Source organism: Xiphophorus maculatus, chromosome 2 (assembly GCF_002775205.1).
Source record: "Xiphophorus maculatus strain JP 163 A chromosome 2, X_maculatus-5.0-male, whole genome shotgun sequence".
In the NCBI taxonomy this organism is placed as follows: domain Eukaryota; kingdom Metazoa; phylum Chordata; class Actinopteri; order Cyprinodontiformes; family Poeciliidae; genus Xiphophorus; species Xiphophorus maculatus.
This window is the reverse complement of record NC_036444.1, coordinates 13658622-13677654: the sequence shown is the minus strand read 5'-3', so window position 1 is coordinate 13677654 and position 19033 is coordinate 13658622. Positions and strand designations below refer to the sequence as shown.

Below are 19033 nucleotides of genomic sequence, written 5' to 3'. Positions count from 1 at the left end.
CAAAGAGAAACATTTATTAAATACATGCATGATTGAGATAAAACAACTTTATTAACCTCAGACATATAAAATCACTTTAAGGAATATTTACTAGTGTTCTTGATGGAAACTAGATTAACCACCTTATATCTACATATAAACAAAATACACACTTCACATTGACTATGAAAGATGTGAAGCAAAACAACCTGCATATTTACAGAGCAGCTGAAATTAATTTCTCCTGAACCTTTGTTGTATTGTAGGCTGAGGAGTTATTTGCTTGCTCTTGAAGACGCAGAGCTTTTGCTGTCCGTTTCTGAGTCGGTGTCCTCGCTGCAGCTTCCTTCAGCTCGTGGTCTGGATGTCTTCATGTCTTCAGTCTCTGATGATGATGATGATCCATGGGTTACCACAGGAGGGATGCCCTGCAGGAAGGACTTCATCTCAAATAATCAAGTTTATCTGAGTAAACTTTATTAAAAAGTGAAACTTATTAATTTAGATTAATTATACATGGATAACATTTATTTGTTACAGTACATTTTACATTAATTTTTGCATTAGGGTGGCTCTGGTGCTGCTTTGAGGAAAGCCAGGTTGCTTTAAAATAAGTCTTTAGCTGGTCTTTATTGTTGGGTATTGGAGCTGAACGATAAATCAATAACAATATTAATAGATATTAATAATACGTCTCGTAGAATTTTCAATATTCAAAATCATCACCTTCCTAAAATAATGAGTCAATTTTAGTCAAACGTGACTTTGACCCAGAAAAAAAAGATTACATAATTTTATTGCCAAAAGATGTTTTAGGCCATTATTTTAGGAAGGTAACACAAGGAATATTCACTGAGCCGCACAGCATTCTGGGGTATGTAGGCAGAGGGAAGGCTTTCAGCTGTTCAACTTCACAACTTAAGATTTTTGATGACAGCGGTTTTCAAACCTGGTCCCCAGGACCCACTGTCCAGCACATTTTAGACCAGGGGTGGGCACTCCTGGTCCTTGAGGGCCGGTGTCCTGCAACTTTTAGATGCATCTCTACTTCAACACACCTGAGTCAAATAATGAGGTCGTTAACAGGACTCTGGAGAACTTGACTGCACTTAGGAGGAGATTCAGCTGTTGGATTCAGGTGTGTTGGACCAGGGAGACATCTAAGAGTTGCAGGACACCGGCCCTCGAGGACCAGGAGTGCCCACCCCTGTTTTAGACCTTGCAAAAAATGCAGTGTGAATGTAAGCTGAATATTTTAAGTGAAAATTGCAGAAGCATTTGAAGTCAACTGCGGAGAATTTAAACAAATGTAAGAAATAGGCAGAAACAACAGAATAAAACAAAATCCTGCAAAACACAAATACAAAAACTGTAGAAGAAGAGTGAAAACCTTCAGTCAATATCCAAACTCCCAGCCAAAGACTTGGAAATGGGTGCAGAACACTGTTTACAAAGCTAAGAGGGGCTGGAAGTAGGGTTTAAATTGGCGTTGTATTTAAATAGCTGTGTTGAAACACATATAGAGTATGAGCTCTATGAACAGACATTTAATTCAGCAATGCTTATTTCTTAGAAACTGAATTCCAGGTTGTTCATTGGCCATTTCCATTAACGTTAAGTTAGTGGGAATAAAACCTGATGTCTATCTGACTGTGTAATCAATCTATTTAAAAGACTTTTGAATTCAGTTAATGAAATAAATCAACTTTTTGCTGATCCCGTGTGTCCTGATGTAGGACTCACCAACTTTTCCTGAGTCCTCATCATTTCTTCGATTTCTCCGCTCCAGCCAAGGATCTCTGCGAACCTCCTGACCGAGTCTGCCAGATCCCCCAGCTCCATGTGGTCTCCTCTCCGGAGCGGGACCCTCTCAAAGGGGCCCACAGCATGCCGGTTCAGGAGCAGACGCGGCACAGTGGAGCGCACCGTATTCACCAGGCTAGCAAAAGGCTCGATCTGAAAACAGAAATCTTTATTAAAGATCAGATGTGATTCTGATTTTACAACAGACAAAAAAATAAATAAAGTTGAAGCTCACCTTTAAAGAAGTCCCCATAATGATGAGAAGGTCCGCTTTGGGGAAGTCTTTTGTGTGGAGAAAATATTTCTGTGGGAGGTCTTCTCCAAAAAACACAACATCAGGTTTGACAGTAGCGGCGCAGAAGGAGCAGGTGGGGATGTTGTCAGTCATTATAGCAACCTGCAAAACACACAAGGGAAAACATCACAAAGCTAAATAAATCAGTGGACAGCATTTGGCGGGTTGTGGACTCGACATACTTTAGCCTCTTCGGCAGGATACGGCGTGTAGCACAGGTGGCAGGACGCTGTGGCAAAACTACCGTGGGCCTCCACGAGTTTGTCTTCGGGGATGCCGCACACTGAGGAGAAGAACGCCACGTTAAATTACTGAGACAAAGGCAGAAAATCAAGTCAAGAGGCAGGAGAAAGCAGTTCTAATGAATACTTTCTTTTTTAAAATCAGCTTTACTGAGTTATTGTTTTATAATCAAATCTCAGTAGTTTCAAAAAACTACTTCTTGGGGGCGTGCCGTGGTGGCGTAGGGCGTAGCGCGACCCGTATTTGGAGGCCTTGAGTCCTCGACGCGGCCGTCGCGGGTTCGACTCCCGGACCCGACGACATTTGCCGCATGTCTTCCCCCCTCTCCTTCCCCGTTTCCTGCCAGCCTACTATTATATAAGGGACACTAGAGCCCACAAAAGACCCCCTGGAGGGGTTAAAAAAAAAAAAAAAAACTACTTCTTTCATAAATTTCCATGTTTATAAAGTCAAAGCAGTGTTATGACTGAACCTCCATATCTCTGAGTCTCTAATGACAGTTTCTATTAATTCATGACAAATTACAACGTAAACTTGAAATGATTAAGAAAATGTGAAACTAATAGTATACATTTTAGCTTTAAAACAAAAAACATCTTTAATAATGTTTTTAATAAATTATAAACCTGTTTAAATAATGGTGTACATTTATTAATTCAATATATTTAAATGATGTCACACATAAAAACATTGAATACCTAATAGGAATTTATTCATTAAGTATGTAAATTATAACTGGTAGTTATAAAGAACTGTATTTCTTAAAGTTATTTTTCATTTTTATGTACCTTATTAAATATATTTACTGAAGTGATTAAGGTCCTAGATAAAGTTTAGGTACTTGAGGTTATGAAATGTTTTGGCTTGAAATATAGAATTAGGGAAAACCACAGACTCTATGAGAAAGAAAGGAAGGAAGAATAAAAGCACAAAAGGAAAATTGTGACAATAAATTGAAAAGAAAAAAAGAGGAAAGATGGAAAGGATGGAAGGTGGGATGGACAATAAAAGCATAAATAAAGTCTGAGACAGCGTCAGAACGCTGTGGTAGATATTTGGATGTTTGTCTGTGTCCTAACTCACCGTTCTCCAGCCCATCGATGTTCTGCGTGTATAGCCGGAGCAGCAGACCTTTGTGGTGGAGCATGCGGATGAAGTAGTGGATGTAGTTGGGACGGTGGCAGCCAGGATACAAAGCCTTGGCCAAGGAGAAGAAAGGCTGGGGGTCATTGGAGAAGTAGTCGATGTTGAAAATGGCCTCAGGGTAAGGGAGGTTGTACTTCTCCAGGTTGGCGTAGAGACCTGTTCCTGGAGTCCTGGAAACAACATAGAGCTCTCGTTAAGACATGTCATGAAAGTAATCCAAAGAAACAAAGTAAGAATAAAAAACAAGATTTAAAAATAACTCCACAGCTGAGACCACACTGACTAGGTGTGAAGTCATAAATCAAAAACAGGAAATAAAGGAGAGATACGGACCGGAAGTCTGGGATGCCGCTGGGTGTGCTGATACCTGCTCCTACCACCACCAGTATGTTCTTACAGCGGCCCAGTTTCACAAGCCGAGCCACCGACAACAGGCCGCTCCGGGAAGAGGACTTCACCGGGAATGAAGATGGAACTATCTGATCAGATGTGGACTCAGAGGACGGACAGGCCTGCATGGGAATACTGCCAGCTGTGGACATCGTTCCTTTACTGCAGGAAAAATAAAAAGGTCCTAGTCTAGTTTACGAAAACACTGACAGGCCTTATTCTTATTTTAGTACCACAACAAAAATGAAGGGGAATAAATCCAGTATTACTCCTATTCTATTAGTTCTACTTTAAAAGCGTGTGGCTGCAGCAGCTTGTTTTCACCTTGTAGAGTCCAGTCTGCTCACACTGATCAGGCTGAGGTCCTGAGCGAGAGCCGAGTCAGGCTGCTTCCTTCGTTGCTTTCCACAAGGACCCTGCCATGAGTCCTGGAGTTCTGCAGGTTCCGGATGCCTGGTCTGGGAGCTGGAGCTGCGGGTTAATCTGGTGTCTGGAGGCTGGGGAACTTTTCTATTCCTACTGGACCTGGACCTGTTCATTCCAACACCTGGTAAAACGTAAAAACAACAGGGAGTTCTAGGTTCCATTCAGTTCTTTTATACATTACAGATTCACAACAAATGTTACCTCTAGCTACTTTCACTTTTAAGAAATCCAATTCCCAATTAATATTCAATTAATCTGAACTCAATCCAGTTGCGATACGATCTCAGTCTACAGTTTATTCAGGAACGAGACACAGCTAAACAAATTAGCACTGCGCTAGTAATGTTTTCTTTAGGAAAGAAGAGAAAATGAGTACAACTTAATGACAGCATCAGAAGTTCTCTTGGTTGGTTTGTCCAGAAGAGAAAAACTACTTCACACAAAAGAGTTGGCTTGACATAGTTCTGATGAAAGGAAATGGCAGGACAATTTATTTCAGTGTTTTGGTCCTGGAAAGAAATGTGGTTAAACACACAAGTTCTGATCCAGAAGGCAAAGCAAAACTCAAAGATTACACGTGACATTTTATTTTCCAAACAAACTGGAATTAAAAAGGTTTTTTGACCAACTTTAATAATGTAACAGGCTTATTAGATACAAAATGTTTTCAGTCATTTATTTTTCAGTTGCCATTCTTCCTCTTCCTCGTGTTGTATTTAAAAAGCTGTTACACTGAAATCATCCCGACATCCTTTTCTCCCGAGTCTCTTTACACAGAGGGGAAGCTGAAATGTTTTAAAACTGTCAACAGCCGAACAAAAGCTAATGGCTGCAATATATTTAGCCCCCTCCTCATTCTCTCCATAGCTGCTATGCTAATACAGTCCACAGCTGTGGCAGCTTTACTGTTCAGGGAAAGCGGAGCGTAGCGCCGAGAGGTGAAGGGGAGGGAGTGAGAGTTAAAAAGAGGGGTGGGATGAGGAAAAAGAGAAAAGTTGATAAGAGTCAACAAACCCAGCTGGGTGAGCGGGGAAAAGGCGCCCATACAGCCCCACAATCGCATTGAGAAAACCAGCAGAGGGTGGCGGGGGCAGAGGAGATAAATGATATGTAGGCGAGCTTCAATAAGGACGGAGCCCAAGGAGGAGGGAGAAGGTTCACCTAAAACTATTCCATGCTTTTAAAGAAAGTTGGAATGGCTGAGCAATCCGGCAGAGACGACAAAGAAGTGGACAAAAGGGTTTCAACAAATGAAGCTTTCACGAAACAAACTTCCTTCTACGTCCACTTTAAATGAGACAAGCCATAAAAAATCCAAAAAAAATTAAGAGTAGGGTTGTACCGATTGTGGTTTTTTTGGTGATTCCAGATTACTAATCTTTAAAAAGCCTGCCCTGCCGATTCTGATTTTAGCTACCAATTCCGATACCAATCTTTTGTCTGAAATGTGACTAAATATAGTAAGAAAGTCACTGAGTTGGCAACAGTAGGGTGACTATTGTTAACTGCAAACATGCAGGCATGACCTGCATGTCTGTCATACAAACCTCACAGCAGAGCAACCTGACGTGGAGCTCCAGTGTTTCTTTCAGAGGTCAACCATTGTTAATTCATTCCACCAATCAGGAGTTTGCAGCAGAGCGGCCAGACAGAAGAAACTGATTAAAGGGCACATGGCCACTCACCTTAATTTTACCAAAACCCACCATAGAAATGGCAAGACCTTAAAAAGACAAATTTGTCTGATGTGATGAACTAAAAAAGGTGTTGTGTATGAAGAAAAATAGTCACTGTCTAGTACCATATATCATGATAAGTTTATCAGCCATATCGGCCAGCCCAAGAGTTTGGTGATTAGTTTTGGTGATTAGCGGATAAAGACAGAGATTTGTCAAGAAAAATAAGGCGATGATTAATCTTCTGTTATGATAATGACCTCAAGCACAGAGCAAGGGTAACAAAGCAGACTGGGCATATCTGAGTTGTGTGGGCCAGTCAGAGCCTGGACTTGAAGACAATTCTCTGGAAAAAGCTAAAATGGCCGTCTACTGACCGTTCCCATTTAGCCTGACAGCTTAAGAAGATCTACAGGTTTGCAAAGCTTGTAGAGAGAAACCCAAGAAGACTCGAGGTTGGAATTGCTCCCAAAGACGCTTTAACAACATTTTAACCCAAGGGCAATAAAGTTATTTTAGAATAGAAAATCTAGACCAAGTTAAAGGATGTGAAAAGTCAATTAGATAAAAGCCTTAATACTAGAAAACCGCAATTTAATTATATCAAACTCAGTTTTTAGAAAGTTATTTATTGAGCTTAAACAGATAAATCTTGCGTTTAAGAAATAGAAGAGACAACCATCCCAATTTCCCACTTTCAGTTAAGGTCCTCAATCTTTTTACTCCTTTAAGACTGAAGCCCCTGCATTACTACAGCCCCCTCCAGCCCCTTCACATCCTACAGAACTATTAAAAACAGTAGGAGGGTGAGGGTCTCTGCTTTTGTCTGGTCTGCTCTCAAAAAGACACAGCTGAGTACAGGCAATAAATCACAGGCCCAGTTATTAAGGTTTCTCACAGATGGTGTGAGCTACCATCACACAGCACCTTAACAGGACAAATACCCTCACCAAGTATGGTCGCAGTTGGATAAGTTGAATTTCTTTTACTTCGCACGAGCACAAAAGTAATTTTTTCGTAAATACAATTGTTCAAAACATCTGAAATCCTTCCATTTTATTAGATAAGGCTCTAAATGTCTGCAGATGCTGTTATTATTCTTTAATGACAAATAAATCCTCGTATAAATGACAAAGGGCATTATACGGATTTAGAAGCCCCCCTACTTACTTGCCCTTTCACACTACTTGCTCTTGCAGATCTCTCAGATCGAAAATCTGCGTGTCCCATAACAGGACCACCAGGATAGCGGCTGCTCATACGAGGGGATACAGTTATCTAATTAAGAGTGCCTCAAAACACTGGGAACACCTCAGTGATCACCTTCAAAACTACCCCACCCCATCTCCTCGACTAAAAAGTCATGCTGTCTGATAATCCTTTCAAAATCCTGGAGGCTCAGACCAAAGGCCAAAAGCAGGCAAGAGAAAGAGGGCAACAAGTTGGTGCTAAAGCAACAAAGACACAGCTAACAGGGTGAAACCGGAGAACGCTTTAAGCAAATACTGATGTGTTTACCTAAAAGACACTCAATAGTATAATTATCAACACTGCTTGCAGAGGAAATTATTTTAGAAATGGATTACTATACGCTACTATTCTGATAATTAAGTGGTAAGAAAAAAGGAGAAAATTCACACATTCTGCAGATTTTTCATTTATCCACGTAAGACGTTTTTTAAGTGGTCTTAATTTAATGTATTTCTACATGTATTTGATGTAGAAATATATTAAAAGATTCAAATAAACTAATAATTTGATTCCCATTGAGAAGATAAACATTTTATTGCAGAATACGCAGAATTTGAAACAGATGAAGCTAAAACTAGGTGAGTGAGAAGTTATGGGTAGAACAGATTTACAGACTTTTCTTTATCTTAAATGCAAAATGTATACATTTTGTACAGTTTTGACTTAAATCACTGCTCTGATTGTGTTGTTCTTTCAGGAAATGCTATATTTTGGAGTATGTATACTCCATTTAAGGATTAATCAACTACTAAATTGATTAATCCTTTCAATAAATCAATTCATCACAATTAATCTTATCACACCATCTTTTATGTAGATGAAATTTAGGAGATGCACAAATCAGACTTCTGGTGGCCATTAAACCTTTCTTTGTTTTATTCTCCCTTTGACAAAAGTCACAGTTTTTAACAGAAATTAAGGAATCACCAGATCATTTCCGCTTTCCCTCAACACTATCCAATTTTTATTCAACTCAAAACAAAATTTAAAGGGTACATCGTTTGTTGATACCTACAAAAAATAGTTTTCAGTTCTGGTAAATGCAAGCAAATGATGGATGGATGGTCAGACTGGTTTGAAAACTTTTTTTTTTTACGTTCTGATGTACGTTTGGCAGAATTTCACTGATGCTCTTCACTTTGTAAAGCGCTGAGCATTCATGTCATTTTTTAAGGATTATTTATATTTATTTATTTGAACATGATAGAAGTATAAAATTACACACATGAACAAGGAATGCAAAAGACATGTTTTTGTACAATAACCTTATCTTGCTCGAAAAGGGATAGGAATAAGAAAGAAACTTATGAACTCCAACCCCATAAACTCGTACAATATTTTCAGATGGAGCCTCGTTATTTTGATAGAAAAATGATCCTTGTAAAGTCATTACAAGGAAGATTTTAGTGTATCTTTACTCAGATTCCACTTTCTGCAAATTATTGCTACAGTTTAATTTAATTTTAAAGAGACAAACAGCTAAAATGTGGAGCTGGAGTCTGTGGGCTCAGCTCAGCTGCATCTCAAAGCAGGTTTGGCTAAGTTTAATGAGGTGCTTTTCTGCTGCAACCCCACCATTTAACCCTCCACTCACAGAGGAGTCGAGGACGGCCAACTTTGATCTCCCCCGTACCCCCAGCCCAGGGGACAACGACCAGCAGCCTGGTCGCCATGGAAAGCTCTTCATTACTTTGCTGAAGAGGCAATGGCTCTGTGTTCTCCCTCCCCACCTGCTCGCTAATGACATATCACTCTGTGTAGCATCTTTGTTGGCCTCTCTATTGACACAAAGCGCCGAGTCCTAATTTGTGTTAGGATGTTGTTTGCTCACACACAGAGGAAGGTGGGTGGTGGCGGCGGGGTTAAACTGGCCCAGTGGGTCGATGGCTAAGTAATGACTTGTCTAGTTGCCCCTCAAAAGACACACTAGCACTTAATTAATAACATATCAGAAATCAATGTCAATTCTCTAAAGGTATAAGACAAGAGAATAAACTTTTTTTTTTTTAGCAAATTCCAACTTTAAGTACTCTTGAACAGTAATTATCCAGTCGCTCTTGTTGCAGAAGATAAAAAGTAGGAGTGATGTTTATGATGATATTCTTTAAAAAGCTACACACACTTTTCCTGTTTACCTACAAACATATGTGAAGGGGAAAATCCTCACTTGGAGAATTAAAATGCTGCAGTTCTGCAACTAACATGAGTTTGTTTTTTTTTTAAATAAAATGTAAACAAGCAGTACATGAGTTATTACCAATTAAAATATTCAACCATGTCTCAATATTATAAATGTGTTAAACTTTTCTAGATCCTGAACAAAAACAAAAGCATGCCGAGTGTCTGCAGTGTAAGCCCACACTGACACCTGCTGGTAGTTTAAGGTCATTACATAGGAACTGTTCATGGAAACATTTATTCAAACATTAATTCAAATAAATAAATAAATAAAACTAACAACTACAAAAGTAATTTACTGACTACACAATGGATTGTTAGCAATAAGTGAGTTTACTGCTAGCTGTGAGTTGAATTTTCTTACCATCCCCAATGATAAATTCTGGTCTATATTCACAATTAAATTTAAAAATACTTTATTAATCCCAAAGGGAACGATATCGTTTTAGTGCCTTGAATTAGTTAAATTTCTTCGGTGGGTCATTGTAAGTGGGGACGGCTGTGGGCAGGAAGGAAGGATATAAGAAAGAAAGGGTGGAAAAGACAAGAAAGAACAGAAGGGGGAGAGGGAAGTAAACAAAAGGAAGTAAAAGGGAAGGATAGACAAAGACAAAAAGTGAATGAATACAAGCACAAGTAAAAAAAATGTAGGAGGGAGAAAGAAAACATGTATCCAACAAAGATGGAAAAACAAGAGGGCAAAAGACAAGGTAAGTAAGCCAACAAAAGGCAAGGAAATGAGGAAGAGAAAAAGAAAGAATACAAGAAATGGAGGATAAAAGAAAACATGCAATACATTGTGGAATAAATGCAGAAAACACAAATATTTCTCCATATTTTTGTTTTCTCCATTTTTTTTGGGGGGGGGGGGGGGGGGGGATTTAAATTCTTTTCCAAACTACTCTGATAAATCTGCTCCACAAATTAATTTATGCTTGTCTGTATGTGCAGATACATACAGTTTGTTTGAGGATGACCTTTTTTTCAAATCAAATACTTTTGGAAGCTTGTGTTCATGCCTTCTGTGCTTTGAGTCACTTTAAATTATACAAAAGCATCTCCTGACCACAGAGCATATCACAGATTTATTGACAATTCAGCAAACACTTTTAGCTGTAGGGGCATAGCTGTAACAGCAAAAATGTTTTTGGTCGCCCCTATAAACTGAAATACAGATAAACAATAAGTATATTTCAGTTAATGCTAAAAACTGACAATAAGGAATTGGAGAAAAATTCTATTGAATACAATATTTCACCATTCTTCGGTAAGTTGGTGCTGAAATACTTCAAAAAAGCTAAACAGGGGCCGTGAAAATTGAAACCTAGACCAATCATAGCTTGGGTTTTTTCCCACTGCGGTGTTACAATGAGTTACCTGCCTGTCTCCAGACCGCTCGACGAGAGATGCAGGCAGTCTGCGCTGCTTCAGCCTGAATGCTTTAACAACCAAACGGAAGCTCGCTAAGCGGCTGTGACGCTAAAATCCACAGTGGAGCTCCGTCACTCGTGGCGCTCAGGTCGGCAGAATTGGGTTTGCTTCTTTTTAAATTAGTCCGTCTTCCTCTCAGCCACACGCAGGAAATCTGCATGGAGTCTCAACAGAAGTTTTAGGGAGCAGAGGTCTCACTCCGCTGTTTATTCCGTGGAATAAATAAGTCATCAGGAACTAATACAGGCGGGAAACGAGAATGGAGTCACATGACGCAGTGTTTCCGCCTTTAACACCAATTTCTCAGCGTTTCTCAAATCTAAGAGTGGATATACTTGTTCATGCATGTTATTCTAATTTGATGATGAACTGCTGTTCATCTTTTGTTCAATCTTTTGTTAATGTGTTGATCCTAAATAAATAAATGAATAAACAGTGATTGCCTTTTAATTCCAGCATGCTGTAAGCTAAATTTCTATAGGGAGATGCATTTCGGGGTAGATGTTGTAAATGTAAAACTTCCTAATAATTATGTGTACACTTTGGTTTGGAATAGAATAGAAATATTCTTCATTGTCCCATACAATGAAGGAAATTCAGTTGTACCAGCAGCAAGTTAAATTATTAATTTTGTTAACCCTGACTTATTTTATTTATTTACAACCTATAGGTATGCTATTGGTTGCTATTTAACAGATAAAAAGCCAGTTTATATTTTTTGAGTTCTTCTCAAATGTAATGTTTACACAGTGAACGTTTAAAGGATTTTGCATTCATGTTACATCTTACATTTCAAAAGTTTAGGACCTTTAGGAAAACTTTAGGAGAGGTTCTCCAGGGCTTCTCTAAATTGAGTGAAAGTTGTAGATAAATTTCAAAATTTCAAGACAATGCCGTTTAATGTCAAGGAATTAGTCTTCATGTCTATTTTAAGCTTACACTTTGAAAGTTGCTCCTGACTTTCAGAAAGCCTGGTGGGAATGTACTCCAGTAGTCTTTAAAGTTTACTTTATGAAAACAGAAGAAAACTCTCATGAAATGTTCCTTGAAGGTTACCCAGTTGTTACATTTTTAAAGATGAATTTGACATTTAGAACTTTGTAAAGGTCATAAAGTGTTGCTGGAGACCATGGGAAACCATGCTGCTGGTGATTTCTGCATCTTATGGGACTCTGACATATTTATAAGACAAAGAATAACGAATGTGATACATAAACTTCAGATTCAGATCTACTAAAGTACAGAAAACAACATAGCAAGAAAGTAGATTAATCTAAAACCTTGGTTCGTCTAAGGGATACAGAGTCCTTCAATAACCTATTTAGAAGACATACTTAATTTTACTATATTACTATAATTTTATTATATTAAATAAAGATCTAATGGGCAACGTTAAATTATTTTATATCTCAGTTGGGGATTATTAATGAATCCGATCACATTGTGCCAACCATAGCATTCATGTCTATGGTTCCAATGATCTATCATAGAAACATTATTCCCGAGGAATGGTAGAGACTCATCTCGTTGTAAGAGACGAGCTTAACTTGAAGGCCGCAAAAACATCTAATCGTCACTTCCTCTCTGAGGAAGAGGCGGGGCTGTTGTATTTTGATCAGTTTGGTAACACATGAATGATTCAGTTAATTTGAATGGTTGATTTTGTACCCTCCAGCCAACACTGAGTGACAGTTTGGGTGAGGGTCAGTAGGTGGTCTTTACAAATTATAGACATTTAATCTCTTCATTTGCAACCCCCCAAGGATCCCCCAGTATGTGTTCAGAATTATTAGTTAAATAAAACGGAATGCACTTTTATTAATACACTTTAAAAAGGCATTTATGATAATCCATGTAATAAATTCATGCTTGTGAAGGTCAGCAGAGTCAGAGATCCAGTTTTCAGACTGTACCTCTGTGTGTGTGTGTGTGTGTGTGTGCTTTGTGGGTGGAGATTGAGAACCTCCTCCTAAAAACACAGTCAACACCAGCCAGCTTCACTCCCTGCAGCACCTTCGTTATTTCTAAATTTGAGACTGCAACATATTTTTTTTATATTCATCATTTTACTTACTCAGTCTCACAATCATCCTACAACTCGTTGGATTTCTTTTTTTTTCGACTAGCCACCATTACAGCAAGGTAAGTGTTATTTTGGACCGTTAGGGATCAGTTTTGTTTAACGAGTCAGCCATGAAAACTTGACTACAACCAGTGTTTGTTTTTCTTTTTCGGAAAACTAAGAGCCATGACGTTATAACCACAGGCTCATGGCGAACTCGGGCGCTTATTTCAGTTTCAGCAGAGTAAGCGGAGGTTTGGATGTCGAACGTTATTGTGTAAAACCGTTGAAAATCCGCGAGCGACGTGACGTGACGTGCGAGCGAGCTAGAAGATTCTACACGTTTACCTTAAAGCGCGAGCAGTTACAGTGGTTGATGGCGTCGACCACACTCAGAGCGATAACGTGTCTTTAAAGTCCTATAATTTGGGGGTTAACTGCGTTAAAAGCCGTCAAACAACGCATATCCGGCTCTACGAGAACGTGTGTAGAAGTTGACGTTCGTATAATGTTGCAGGCAGCTAGCATAAATTGTTTTGACTTGGTTTGTTACTTTTTTTTTGGAGGGGTAAACTCGTACAATTATATATTTAAAATCCACTCAAGGAATGATTTAACGCCCATCAGTTAATTCGCGACGCAACTTCCTGAGTAAGTTTCCCTTTGTGGTCGTCTTTTACGACGAGCATCTCTATTTAGATATATGCTCATGTTGTGAGCTTTTAGATGGACGTGTTATTTTGATCTGGGATTAAATACAGCGACAGTTATGTAGAGCAGCCTTTTAAAATGCAAATTTTGCCTTCAGATTCCATATACCTGAAGTTAGATGTCCAGGTTTGCAAAAATATGTCATGTCTCTTTATGCGACAGAGATTGCATGATTATTGCAGTCCCTTCCATTATCTGTTATTAATGTCGTAAGGGTTGTCAGACTTTTTCTGTCTATTTAGTTCAAAAAGTGACACCAACATGTAATATGGATTCATTACACGAAGAAGAATATATGCTCATTTATGGCTGAAGGTTAGTGGAAACCTGAAATTCAGTTTGTACGATAAACATATTATTACAAAAGACCAATAATTTACAGAAATGCCAGTCTACTGAGAAGCATGTCCATGCAGTGCACACTAGATGCAATCAGTTCTCGATCTGGGAATACTGCTTCAATGCAGCACGGAGATGACCAACCTGTGGTGTTGAGGCCACATTTCAGAAGAATCTTTCCTAGCCTCAGGAAAATGAAGACTGCAACGTTGTTCAGTCATCTGAAATTCTCTCTGCATATAAATACTATGTTTACTTTTCTTTTGAAAATCAAAGACCAAGAGTTTGGAGGAAGAGTGAAAAAGCACAAAGCCCAACTTGCTTTGTGATACAGCGTTCTTCCACAGATTATGATGAATTGTGGAAACACTTCATCCTCTAATGTTAGTTTATTGTTATATTAAGTCCTAAGTCAGCTGCCCATCAGGAATTTTAGAGCATGACATTCTTGATGTGCTTGATTGACCAACAAACTCACCTGAACCCATAAAGAATTTATGATGTTTTGTTGTGAGGATGAAAATGAGCAACACTTGACCCAACTATCCAGAAAGGCTGATGTTAAAGCAACCTGGGCTTCCTTAATAACTTCTGAATGTTTACCATCAAACATTTATTAAATGTATTCTAGTAGAGCCAGATATCAAAAGTGCACTTTTGTTTATGTCAAGACAAAATACATATTTAGATATTGTCTAAATACTGCGATGGACTGGTGACCTGTCCAGGGTGAACCCCGCCTCTCGCCCGTTGACCGCAGGAGATAGTCACCAGCACCCCGCACAATCTTAATAGAGATACGCATGTAACATGATGAATGGATATTGTCTAAATATATTAAATATTTTATTATCATTATCTCCGTTAATTTTGTTGCTATTAATATGCTGTGAAAGACTGACATTGGGTCAATTTCTTCTATGTAAACTGTAGTAATTGAATAGTAGTATAAAAAATCACTTGCACATTGTTAGAAGTTTATAATCCTGTTGAGATTCACAAATGAAAACTTAATTTCTCAGTGCCTAACTTTTCAGTGAAAAAAAAAGAAGACATGCTAAAGTGAAACTTCGCCATCTTTCAAAATCCAGAATTAATTAGTAAATTTATTTTATCCCAGCAAAATGACCCCAAAAGGAGTTTTTCATCAGTTTGAATTTAATCATCCCATTTGAACATGTTGTTCAGCTTGGTTCCAGACTATAAACAGGTCGGCCTTGTTTTTGGTATTAGTAGCACACCCAAAACACACTCCTTTATTTTCTGACACATTGTGTGCTCACAGTAGCCTGTTGTGTAGTGCTGACATTCAGCTCCACTTTATTTTATATACTAGTCTCACTTTGGACATTTAGTCTATTCTGGTGAAGGCTTTTGACTGCATACAATCTTGAAAGTACAACCTCCTCAAACTCTGAATGTTTTATGTTATTGTAATAACCTAACAGAATTAGCACAAACTCAGAATAGACAATACTTAAATTACTAACTTTGATTTTTTTTATTGAACAAAGTCCAAATACTAACATGTCTGTTTTTATGAAATTTCTGTGAACATTGTCTAACCTTTGGGGGGATTATAATGGGATGTTAACTCCTGGAAAAGTCTGAAAGCTCCTAATTGTAAAATAAAATAATTTTCTTTAAATGGATAGGCATAATTTGTTTTCTAATGACCTTATAGCCCCTTCCATATGTTTTACCTCTAAGGTTTTTAAGGAATAAGTTGTATTTGCTTGTTTTACAGGTAGATATGTAAAACACTTGAATTATTTTATGCCATGACTTTAATCAGCACTCTGACAAAGTCACATTTTAAAAGTAAAACCTGTTTATTGAAGAAGATAAAAAAATCCTTCCAGCTGCAATCGTCACTGCATACGTGTAACTACTTGAGTCACCTTAGTAATTTTGTTATGTTTGTTCTCAGATGAGTCAGGCTGAGCAGGTGCCTGAGGACATGCCTGCATGCCATACAGATGAGCCAGAAGCTACAGGTAAGCTGAGCTCTAAATCTCCTTTGGCACCTCATAAGACACTCAAGGGCAAGAACACAGTTGAAGTTTTGCCTTAAACTGACTTTTTAATATTTAATGAAGGAAAAAATAATCAGGCTGGATTTGGTTAAATTAATGTGAAGGCATGCAGAGTCTAAATTACAATGCAGGAATCCAGCTTTAAGAATCACCTAAACCTAATGAACTTCTCTGACATATTTAAGGAGTCATATACAGAGAGGCATGAATAGCACTGTAAAAATATGTAAACGCTACAGGACTTGTTTCAATTATGGAAACATACTTTCCATACATGTTCTCCAAGTAAAAGCTCCATCATGTTTCAGAGTTATGTTCCTTTACCGTGTCAGTCATTAAATAAAACTAAACCTTTCTGCTTTGATTCAGTTTGAAAGAGCAAAATTATTTATCTTTTCTAAAATAATGAGAAACGTTTTTCATCAACATATTCCACCAAGTCAGAATTTAGCATGCAGTGAAATGTTTTTTAGCATTGCATTTTAAGTGTATGTTTTTGGTCAATTGTTCAGGGTGTCCTTTTACAAGCATCACAGTAGTTTGCTAGAATGTTCATTCATTGTACTTCACTGCAGGGTTTGCAAGTTTCCCTCTCTTTCCCTCAAATGTAATAGCAGAGGTATTCAAAATCAGTCCTGTGTGTTTGAATTTTTCTTTGGTTCAACACACCTGGATCAAATAATGGTTCATTTGCAAGCCTCTCCAGAACTTTGACATTGTGATGAGGTGGTTGGAGCAGAGGCTCATCTAAACTTTCAGGATACCGGCTCCATTCCTGAAAGTTCCTAAACTTTCAGGAATGGAGCCGGACACCCATGGACAAGAGTAGAAATGCAGTGCATGTCTTCAACCCTGAAGGCATTTGCAAACTGTAATCTTATTTAGTTGTTGCTGCTGCTTTTAGATCAATAGCCACTTTTCTGACAGGCTTTTCAGGCCGTGTTGGTGAATTACGCGTTTCATTGTGGATACTGACACTCAGCAGCTTCAGCCTCCTGACAAGGTTGTTTGCATTTGTCCTCTGGGTGGATATGTACATTTGACACCAAAGCACATTCATCCTTCCTGAATGGTACAATGGCTGGATATTTCCCTGGTGTTTATACTTTCACATAAATGTAAAAACAGAATAATGTGGCACCGTCAGGCGTCTGGAAAATGTATCCAAGGATGAACCAGCCCTGTGGAGGTTCACGCTTCTCTTTCTAATACCTTTGCTGATTTATTTTGCTTTTTTTTTTTTTTTTTTTTACAAGATGTGACACAAGAAAGCAGTTTGAGGTGTTCCTTTAAAGTACACTACAAAATGCCTCCAATTTACTCAAATGTAAAGTAAGTTATCAAAACTTGGAAAATCCACAAACTCTTTAACTGGGCTTTCCCAGATTGTTTAAACGTTTAGAAAAAAAACTCACCAACGCCAGCAGATGGCATGATGTCCTAAATGATTGTTGTCTGTGAGAACTTCACCCTGGACCTGTGCGGTAGCTTTTGAAGCACTGACTTCAGTCTCAATCCAGGTCTGGTGAATATTCCCCAAACTCTTGAATGGGCTTTGATTCACATTTATCTCAAGGCTGAAATGATCCCTCTTGCTTCTGTGTCTTTCTCCACTACCCTTCTTTATTCCACTCATCTTCTATTAATGTGAACAGCCAGCCTAATTACCAAAGTCTGTTTATGGCTCACCTTCTTTATACATAGTACATAATATTATTGGCTGCCTGCTGGACAACTGACACATGAGCAGCCTTCCATATGTTTGTGGAGGCTGTAATATAACATTTCTGTTTAAAAACAATGATGATTTTATTGTCTTTATCTAATATTCCTTTTTTTTGTTTGTTTTTAATTAGCCTGAAAATTAATGAAGCATTTCATTAAAAGTTTATGCTTTTGAATAAATCACTGACATAAATTAACTATTCATTGATATTTTTATTTACGGAGATGCCCCCGTAGTCACAGAGTAAACAATCCATCTTTCCAAAACAAATTCATCATTAAAGAAAAAGTAATAGTATTTATAACTTTTTGTCGTTGATTAAATCAATTCACAAAATGTTCGTTTTGTTGTTTTAAATCAGACGCCAACAAGGACCACCCACAGACACAACCGGGGATGTTCGGCAGGTTGGCGGGGGGGTTGTATGGAGCCACCAAAGCTACAGTGGGTGGCGTGACTTGGATAGGAGGAAAGAGCCTGGACCTCACTAAGACAGCTGTCTGCACTGTAGCTGCCGTGCCTGTAATGGGAGTGGGGCTGGTGAAGGGGGGAGTGTGTGCCGTGGCTGGCGGCGTGACCGCGGTTGGATCTGCAGTAGTCAACAAAGTTCCTCTAGGAGGCAGCAAAAAGAAAGACAAGTCTGACTGACATGGAGCAGAGGAGACTGGACACACAGCTCACACTCCTGTAGATGTTTTTACATTTGTAAGCAGGAGAAAAAGCAACTAAAGACTTAGAGCTGCAGTTTGCAAGTTATGTTGTTGTCTTTGTGTTATTTTTATGTAACTAGAGATAAAATTCACAATTGTTTAATTATGTTTTAAAAATTGTACATAAAAAGAAAGCAATACAGCACACCTGTTCTCATTCTTTCTGATTCAAGACAATCGATGATGATTTGTGCCTTATAAGGAGTTGTTACTTTCATCTGGAAATAATTCACTTTCAGCTGGTAAATACTAGAAACACTCTGAGTCTGATTTCTAATTACTCTTCTTCAGATAAATACACGTACTGACAAATGATAAGATAAACCTGATCAAGGACATGGTAGGTAAAGTCCAGTTTTTAATGTAGATTTTTATGGGTTGGTTTATTGTGTTTAACCTGAACATTTTGGTTCCATTTCAATGTGCATGTTTCTCAGATGTACTGTATGTCTTCCTTGTGGTAATCTTCTCACCTTAGTAGAAGATCCCTGCTTTAGACATTTTATTATTATTTTTATTACAATAAATGCATTTTATTACTGTGCAAAGGACTTTTTGTAATTAAATCTTTTCTTATTTGTATGCTTTCCTTTTGTTCCTCTTGTAAAATAAAGCTGAAAAGTTTTTCTAA

At 38.2% G+C, this 19033-nt stretch overlaps 2 protein-coding genes across 5 annotated transcripts; one reads left to right on the top strand and one right to left on the bottom strand.

Annotated features, from left to right (window-relative positions):
* Window positions 1-2: 2 nt before the first annotated feature.
* On the bottom strand, window positions 3-15808 carry LOC102237357 (NAD-dependent protein deacetylase sirtuin-3-like). Of its 4 annotated transcripts, none has more exons than XM_023344446.1 (8): window positions 13229-15808; window positions 4181-4403; window positions 3800-4018; window positions 3404-3636; window positions 2260-2360; window positions 2018-2179; window positions 1723-1935; window positions 3-419 (listed from the first exon to the last, which is right to left on the bottom strand). In XM_023344446.1, exons 2-8 carry the CDS (start codon window positions 4393-4395, stop codon window positions 255-257), a joined length of 1308 nt encoding a protein of 435 aa, XP_023200214.1. In that variant the 5' UTR covers window positions 4396-4403; window positions 13229-15808; the 3' UTR covers window positions 3-254. The 4 variants fall into 4 exon arrangements, with proteins under 4 accessions (XP_023200214.1, XP_023200205.1, XP_023200211.1 ...); XM_023344437.1 differs by lacking the exon at window positions 13229-15808 and adding an exon at window positions 10765-11011; XM_023344443.1 differs by lacking the exon at window positions 13229-15808 and adding an exon at window positions 10769-11011.
* Window positions 12780-19033, top strand: LOC102237613 (transmembrane protein 263). The gene is made up of 3 exons (XM_005802264.3): window positions 12780-12960; window positions 15861-15927; window positions 18054-19033. Exons 2-3 carry the CDS (start codon window positions 15861-15863, stop codon window positions 18338-18340), a joined length of 354 nt encoding a protein of 117 aa, XP_005802321.1. The 5' UTR covers window positions 12780-12960; the 3' UTR covers window positions 18341-19033.